General features: G+C 36.1%; 1 protein-coding gene and 1 long non-coding RNA gene across 6 annotated transcripts in view; one reads left to right on the top strand and one right to left on the bottom strand.

The window, feature by feature from the left end:
* Positions 1-449: 449 nt before the first annotated feature.
* DCLK1 (doublecortin like kinase 1) overlaps positions 450-9,219 on the bottom strand; it is a 133,841-nt gene continuing 125,071 nt past the window's right edge. For 3 of the 5 annotated variants that reach the window (XM_053456347.1, XM_053456348.1, XM_053456350.1), the window contains one exon: positions 450-1,136. In XM_053456347.1, the coding sequence (XP_053312322.1) occupies positions 972-1,136 (165 nt within the window). In that variant the 3' untranslated portion in view covers positions 450-971. Of the gene's footprint in view, positions 1,137-6,996; positions 7,071-9,219 lie in introns of all 5 variants that reach the window. The other 2 variants (XM_053456349.1, XM_053456352.1) reach the window with 1 other exon arrangement.
* The window catches only part of LOC128474093 (uncharacterized), a 165,327-nt gene continuing 158,927 nt past the window's right edge, over positions 2,820-9,219 (top strand). Inside the window, exon 1 of the long non-coding RNA XR_008346311.1 lies at positions 2,820-2,831. This is a non-coding gene — a long non-coding RNA (uncharacterized LOC128474093). The remainder of the gene's footprint in view (positions 2,832-9,219) is intronic.

Raw genomic sequence — 9,219 nt, 5'->3', positions numbered from 1 at the left:
TGTTTTGTTTTATGCCATCCACAAAATAAATTGTAATCATTTTCTCAAATCATTTACTCTAAGTACTAATTATTTAAAAAAGAAAACAAAAGGACAACACAACAATTTGAGTTTGTGGAGGACTCATCTTGATGTAATGTATTTCAGACCATTTCTTGAAAGATGGGACATATTATGTTTCAGTTCTCAATGACTACTACCAAAAATTTATTTCAATTTCACATCCCTGACATCACAGGGTTATGAGGTCTATTATCCCTCTGCATTGGTCTGATTCAAAGAACCTGAAACGTGAGCTATGGAGCTTGGATGGACTAAGAACTCCATCTTTAGTCCTAGTGGGAATCTAGCAGAACAACAGAATAATAGTTCCGTTGTTATTGTTCTTTTCTGTGGTCATTCTCTGGATTATCTGTGTGGTCCCCTATGGTGTGCATTGACCTTGTGTGGCCAGTGTCTGAGGCATTGTAACCTCCTCACCTAAATGTACTAAATAAATAAAATTAAAAAATGCAAATACTACAATACTAATCCCCAGTACACATTCCCATGGCTCTGCGTGCCACAAAATTAGGAATTACACTGGTTTTGACTCTCTATTGTGTTGCTATGGTGTGGTTTATAGCCCTTTGTCCTATTCTACTTCTGTTTTTTTTCTGTTTGAAAAATATTGTTGTTTCCCCATGAAAGACTAAATGATTTCTATGAATCCATCCCATCAATGAGCTGTGACTGCAGACAACAGTCCAGGATGCAATTATTGTATTCAGTACATTTTAGTAATGCTTTGTTTTACACACATTTTCGATAAATGACTGCTGAAGATCTCTGTAGGACACGGGAATGGTCACCAGTACTTTGTTCTCCCATTCACATCTGCAAACATTACTAGGTTTTTAATGTCCATTCAAGATTTCTAGGTTTCCATTCGGTCTCAAAGGGTTAGGCCAAGACATGTTTAAAGTGTTTCCTTAAAACGGTGAGTTAGGCGAGCGAACAGTCTCAGATGAGCTTGGTGAATAGTCCTCCGATTCTGAATTAAATTCCGGTGCAGGCGGCTGGGCGTTGAACCGACTCTTTACATCCTGGTGGCGTCTTCGTCTGAAAACCTGCCTCTCCTTATCAAGAGCGGTGGTCTGGCAGGGGCATAAAATGACAAAGAAGCACGTTAATTTTTGAACGCTATTTTATTTTAGCAAAAGAACAAACCTAAGATGCCAAAAAGGAACATCTCATCGGGTTGATTAGGAAAGACATTTGGTGTAAAAACATTTGTTGTACTGTGAAGATTTCTAACGTTTAAATAAAACCTCAGATCTACAAGAAATTCTCTCCAGAAGATTGGCTCTTATCTATCTGACACACCAAGAATACAAAATTAGTCTTTCCATTTTGAGGACATTCAATGGAGGAGAGCCGATGTCTTGAAACACAATATAGGCAACATAACAACGAGTAATGAGCATTGAGCATTAGGGTTTGATAAATTCACTATAGCATGATGTACACAGATAAAGGCTGCGACAAGGTAAAGGCGTCAATATTGAATGGTAAGCGAGATGTTGGTAGTAACATCATCTTAACATTAAGAGGTGAAAGCTGACTAACTAAATACATATAGAATAACTTCAACAGAAACTCAGCATTACAGCACATGCTATATTTTTAATACAATTTTGTGCGTAGAGGCCCTGGTCATTTACTTAACAAACTGTATTTCTAATGGCATCTTTAATAAATAAATGTTCTTTTAACGTTAAAATTGCCAAGAATGCTTTGACTTCTGGCAACCCTAGGATCGAAGGCAGATATTAACAGGTTGTGTGAAGAGCCACTGCATTGTTTCATAATAGTAGTGTTATTATTATTAATCAGATTTTCAGATTAATCAATTTAGGCATGAAGGAAAAGAATAATTTTGAAGAGAAAAGTAGAACAGGGGAGAGGTAGGAACCACCAGTAAAAAGAGAATGCATAGGACAAGGTTAGCTGCATTGGATTTCTAAATGCGGCATTCTAGGATAACTTGACACAATCACATATGATGTTTCACTTATTAGCATATGTACTTATTCCAGACTATGGGGTTACAAAGTGAAATGAAGGAACAGAGTTTTACTTTCTTGTTTATTATTAAATGATCCCATAGAAAACTCTCTACAAAACCTCATTGGGCATTTAGTTCCATTTTCTACCTGATTTTAAAAAAAATATCTGTTGCTTACAACTAAAATATGCAGCAAAGATATGTTTGGGTTTTTTCCCCATCTAAAAATGTATAATCTTTCAGTGTGAACCACCACAGGGAACATTATCAAGCATTACCTTACTCTGACATAGAGAGAAGGATCTTTCTCTAGTTCCAGAAGATATTTTTTTTCTGTTTTAACAATGCTATTATGCATTAAAAAAAGGTAAAACAAGGACATACTAGATGGCCTGAATGGTTGTTATCCACCATTGAATGCTATGCTTTTATACATCAACTAATAGGTAAATCATCAGTAATCAAATATTAAAGCAGTCAACATTATATACACATTTGCTCATATTGGAAGACTTGTGGGCATTAAAAATTTAAGTTGCCGTCTGTGTTTGCCATAAATTAATACAATCGTTGATTTTAATCCTCTGAAATCTGAACGGCTGTTAAAAAGACAGCTGCAAGTGCATATAACAGCACTAATGCACCGTTTGCGAGAAAATCCATCAATCTAAGCCTGTTAACGCAATTTACAAATTCCCATATTATTGCTTCTGCGAAATGAAACACCAAGAAGTGCTAATGAAAATCACAAGCCACAGCCAGCCCTGGAACCGCCGCACATCGGGTATATACTGATTTATTAATGAAAGAGTAAATACACGGGTATACAAAGTATTGTCCTGATGATTCAACAGTATTCAATGCCCTTTGGAATTAACATTTGTGTTTAAGTGTCTTACATTATTCTATTCTTTTGTTAAATTACAGATATGAGACACATTCATTCCTGTGTGTGACAGTGTGAAAACCCCGACACGGTGCAAATTACATGGAATATCACATGATATCGTGTCACATTTCCAGAGTGTTTATTTATATGACTCAGAAATCTAAATGAGCACATCTTGCACAAAACTATCCCCCACTTCTCTGTTGTGACAAAATAATTAATTGGTATTGATTTTAAGTGGGGCGAATACTTTATAATTTAATTTTAAATATACTTTTAACTTAAGCTCATCGAAAAGATTATAGTAATGGATTATTAAATATTCATGCTTAGCTTACTTTGTGTTGTTATTTATAGATTTTACAAGCTGAATTATACGTAAAGTATATTTTCATTCTTTTCTCAGGGACATTGTTATTTATATTTGTGTATCTCATTGCCTCCTAATTTTCTGTTTTTTTCTTGATTAGTGGGAATTAAAGTGAAGTGATCTCTGTGTTATTACCATAAATGACATAAACTAGTATATTTATCAGTGTACTACGTTTTCTCTTCTGCCTCCACCCAACGCATAGATTTCAAGAGACGGCTCAGTCTTAGCATCTTGATGAGCCCCTTCAACATAATATAGTGTAGGTCTGAGTACTGATGTCTGTTCTTCACCATTGGCTCCTACATTGAAAACTTCCTTATTCTTGCTCCGCTCCTATATTTCCCTTAAAGCTCTACCATATCTGGTTCCAAACATTTACCAAGAAATAGTCGAACAATTACTGGAAGTAGTCCATCCATAATGGTCAACCTAGCTAGCTGTCATGTCTATACTACTTTGTACTTATCTAGCGTGGACACCCAAAGAATATGAACTTACAGAGCAGAACCACATGATTTTAATAGTGATCAACTTGTGAGCATGTGGTACTTCTTATGGTGAACACTGAAAGATACATACCCCTTCTTGATATTTGTTCTTTATCCTCATGGTGACTTTGGACCCTTGTTTTTTAAGTAATGGCTGCTGTTCTCTGCTGTACTAAGAACTCTAGTTATGGATTCCCTATTTGCTTTGATATCAAGCTTTGTGATACATTGTATGTTTGTTACCATGTTTGCAGCATGCCCACTGTTTTGCCTTTATATTGCTACGTAGTTTTTTTTAGCTGCAATCAAGAGACGCATCTACTGAAAACTTTCAGCGTGAGGCTTGACAAGTCTCATAATTTATCAGCCTGTTGGACCATGTGGCTGTGGATGATGTCTGGATGATTAGCAACAGAGTCACTGATTGTAAGAAGCTTAGAATCTGAACCAAACAGGACCCTGCATATGTTTTTATGCTACAGAATCTAATTTGCAGCTTCCTAAAATCCAAGCTGAGCAAAAAGTATCAAAGTGTTATTTTTGTATCAAAATAAAGGCAATATGTAAAGAAAAATAATGTTATAATTGTTTTGTTTTTTTTCCACACCACTTATGGTCTTTTTCAGTAATATTAAGGAAATATATGTATTTCCAAGAAAATATTATTTAAAAGAGTATGTAACTGGACTTACTGTACTTTCTAAAAAGGTTTGATTAATAGAGATTTTTAATATTGCCCATATCAAATTAGAAAACATACACTTAGTGTGGAACATCTATACTAAACTTTGTGGCAATGTTCTAATCTTATCTTGGATTACATTGGTACAATTGGTGCACACTGGGTTATACGAAAACAAGCCCTTCCTCGGCTTAGAAGGGCTGCTTAGAGCTTTGTTTCCTACAATTTATCCATAAGAAATGTCTTACATGTTTGTTTCTTTTTCCATGTTCAGAAAGTATATAGAGTCTGGTGTTGAGTCACTCATGATTACATATTGTTAAGAAAAATAAATATTGCCAAAGAGAAAATTAGGTCTTTAGTTGATATCTTTTATTGGGCCAATGCAGTAAAGGTTACAAAAGGTTTTGGGGTCTTAAAGGTCTCTTTAGCAGAAGGAAAGAAGAACAGACTACCGAGGTCCTGAAAGCTTATGTAACTTTACTTTTTAATCTTTTCCTATGTTCACGAAAAAACAGATATTAACTTAAAAAATAAAACTCCATATTGAGTAAGAGTTGCTACATCACCCCTCCACAAACACCTATGGATTCTAGGGGCGCAATTTCAGTGCTTGCCATAGGGGCTATTTTCGGTAGATACGCCTCTGATTCTATATGCTGCAGACCAGACTTTGAGCAGACATTGACAAGTTATTGGGACAGTTTAGTCCTCCAGTTTTTTTCTCCTGCATATTAGGATCCATTTTACCAATTGATGCCATTATTATAAAGACATTATGGTTAGAAATTATAAACTTCTGTATCATTTTCTTTCTCCCTCTTCCTATCTCTATTTAAAGTGGGAAGCATGCGTAAGTAGTTCTCCTGTCAAAACCAACTGTGTTCCTTTAATTAAGCCAATCCCCTGTCTAAATATTACACACTGCCACGAAGTACTTGTAAGGGTATGGTTTGGAACATGTAGACTTCATAGGTAGTCAGTCTGATGGCCCAAGTCACTGGTCCTCACAGGGCGCAGGTGTATGAAGGTTTGAAGATGCTGGTTTGCTTATTCACGCAAAGCAGAATAACAATGGGCAAATTTTCTTCAGGGCATCATAGCATAACCTGTTGTTGGTTATGATCCAAGCCTAACTGCTTGCCACACACTACCAAATATTGGTAAAGAGTGCTTCAACCAAAGGCTTGTTGAGGGATCCATTTGGGGGAAAATAACTTTGTGACGGAACCCTCCATCACTGGGGCCACTGGAGAGGCCTGAGAGCCAGCCTTCTCCCTACCGACTATGGGCCTTGGCTTTGTAAAGATTTCTGTGTCTACCCCCAGCAGTATATCATCCCATCATTTGCTGAGGGGATTATCTCCGGCAGACAGCCAGGATCTGCAACCAGGGAGTAACAGCCATTGTTTCAGTTTAATGTCAGACTCTTCTCCCTCACCCCATGGTGCAATAATATGTTGTATAAGTCAGTCCCCCCGCCCCCCCAGCTCCACCACTACAGACATTTACCCTAGCCAAGCCATCCCTGGAACTGATTCTGGCCAGTAATAGATAGTGGAGCTTGGGACCCCATTGTACTGTTAATGTGTTGTCCCAGGTTAAGGGAGCACAAGTCAGCGGAGGTAGTTGGTAAGACTATCCAGCTCCGTGACAAACTTGTACTTGTGTATATTACACTCTCATGTACTTATTTTTCTGGCAAACCATGCTTTAAATGGAGATTTCACAGCTTACCTGTTATAGGTGCTCTGTGCAAACAAGTAATTGTCAGTATTGGAATCAGATGTCTATAGGGTCCATTTTACCTTCCTACTTTTATACTGTGTTAAATCTATTAGACTAAATGCAAATTTACACTTTTCATTATTTATATTTAATTCATAGAAGAAAAAAAAATTGAATTAGATTTTGGCTTAAAATGTGTTCTTAAAATTCCTAGGAAATGCAATAAAACACATTTTTAAAAACAGGCAATATAAAATACAAAGAAGCATAAATCATATTCACAAATACAGTACAAAAACAATATGTATCATAAACACTGATTTATTGGAGTGATTACAATGCTCAATGCTGTATCGCGTTAGGCATTGTAGGAATTAGGTAAGGGTGCGTCAGTTTTAAATGACAGTATATAATGGTACATCTTTCATGTACTTAGGTTCTGTGGATGTCCCATTTGTGCTGGAAACCAGAATATAGATTACGCTGTATGTTTATTTAGTTCACTGGTTAGAAATTTGTTGAATACTGTCCTTTAAACTGCAGGAAATTTTCAACATGTGTGATGAAGAAAAGCTGGCAATGTTAGCGTGGATAATGGACAAAGAACGGGAATGGAGGGGTGGAGGTTGTATAATCTCAACAAAGACTGAGATTAAACATATAAAGCAACATATGGACTGGATTAAAAAAAATCAAAAAGCATGTTTATCCACTGGAGGAACTGGTTAATGGAGACTGCCAGCACGTTGCCATGGAAACACTGACTGTTGGCGCTGAACCATCTCATACCTTATCCAATACATTCCTGGTTGTTGGTAGTAGTCCAAAGACCCTGATCGCTTGATGGTAAACCCGTGGTCCAGCTGAGCAGAGAGAAATGGGGCAACTCAGTGGATCAACATTTTGCTAAAGAGACTCCAATTCCAAATTGTCCTTTCCATTAATGAGTTGTGTCTGTAGTGTCTAACTTCTTCGGCGATGGAGGAGGCTACCAAAAAAGATGGCCCCCACCACAACTGAAGGCTCTATGCCAAGCAACTTACGCACAACGTCATCCTTAATGCGGTTTCCCATTACTAAAAAAAACACGGTACATTGAAAAGTAAAAGAAAAACGAACAATAAAATAAAAAAAAATATATGACTAATAATGAATAATAAAGCTGACGTATGATTTTTTTATCCATACATCCTTCACTGGTTTATTTAACAATTTACATTATTATTAAATGGGGCACGTCTAGGTCTTATCTAGTATAATACATCATGATTTTGCAACAATATAGGGGTTACGGTCGACTAAATGCTCCATTCTTAAGGTACAGACATTCATAAAATATTCATTTTAATACACACATACTACTAGACAATGTGAAGAGCTTTCCTCAAAATATCATATTTATTGCATATACATTAGTTCTTTTTTACCCCATGACAAAACATAAAACACCCATTATTTGAGTATTAAATATTGTAATTATCTTGGGAATTAGGGAATTTACTTGATTATGAATATATTTTTCAGTTTCTGCCTTTAAATCTAAAGTTGTAACTTACACTTATACGTACATATTTGCACTTAAATGGATCAAATGGATCATTTGAGATGCACCCTTGCCCCTTGAGCTGAATTTTCTGACAGTATCTTCATAAAGACAGCATTTGACATATTTTTACATATTTTTGAACAAAATGTAATCAATTGAAACAAGGAATTTCACTTTCATGGACTAAAAGTAGACAAGATAATAAAACAACATTACCCGCTTAATAAGAAAATAATGGCAGCTAAAAATACATACTCTATGGCTCAAGATTTTTCTTTTAAGTATAAATAATGGAATATGCTTTTACCAACTGAAAGATAATTAACAAAGCACTTTATAAATGTAGCTCATACATTTGGAAATTTTAAGGTGACATGAGTATTATTGTATTTTTTGTCTAGTGTTAGCAGTTCACCAATAGTAATAATAGCACATTTTATGTTAACTGATATGATGCAGCCATCTACTGGCAGGCAGACACGGTGCAAGCAATGGGACAAAATAAGAAATCGAAATGCAAATTTAAGAACTGCCAAAAAAAATCATTAAAGTACTACCGTATACGTTTAAAGAGTAAATGCTAATGGTTGATTTACTTTATCATACAGCATTTTCTATATTGGTCCTTAATATTAGAGTATGGATCTTGAATGCTCCGGCAGAGGGCAGTCTTGGTGGTTGGGGACTTGGGAGGCTTCTCTCTCACTGTCTGTTGCTTGGTGTAGTTATTATAAGTATGTATAGATAAAGGCTATGCCATCATAACAGGAACCAATGTGTATTACTTCATAAGAAATGTGTGCAATCAGAGCCACCCATTTGACTACAATCAAGGTCCCATGAATGCCTATGCACACAGGACCTCTCCTACTGGAAGGGACACTACCCAGCTTGCTGCATAGGAAATTATTTGATCCTACCATCTATATGTAATACCATTGGCACGCAGTTTTTTTTCACAAAACTTTCTGCAGGGCCATTTTAGAATGTGGGTGAAAGTCCCCCCCCCCCAGCTCTGATAGGACACATGGACAATCCAACATGTAATAATGACATGGTCTCTTGTGAGCTCCTCCATGGAACATCCCCTGCAAGCCTAGAACCTCACATAACCTTCATGGAATGTTTTCCATTAGTACGTTCCAGAAGAGAACTCCATTTGTAAATCAAGCTATTTGATATTGTATAAAAGAAAATAGCTACTCATTGACTTTAGAACTGTACTTGGAATTTCCATGCAATTATATAAGAGTATGATTCATTATTATTATTATTATTGTTTTTTAGTTCACATCAACCCCTTGAGTTCTGATGTTTTTCAACAAGTAGCTCATATCTTGGCACAGACAAATCTTAATTGGAACATTATTTAAAATGGAAATTCCTTTCCATGTAAAAATCTGATTCTTATCAGGGCATATTTCATCACTTCTTTCCCTCAAACTGTTATATTAAGGAAATATTTA

The sequence above is a fragment of the Spea bombifrons genome, chromosome 2, assembly GCF_027358695.1.
Source record: "Spea bombifrons isolate aSpeBom1 chromosome 2, aSpeBom1.2.pri, whole genome shotgun sequence".
Classification (NCBI taxonomy): domain Eukaryota; kingdom Metazoa; phylum Chordata; class Amphibia; order Anura; family Pelobatidae; genus Spea; species Spea bombifrons.
This window is presented reverse-complemented; position numbering and strand designations above follow the sequence as displayed.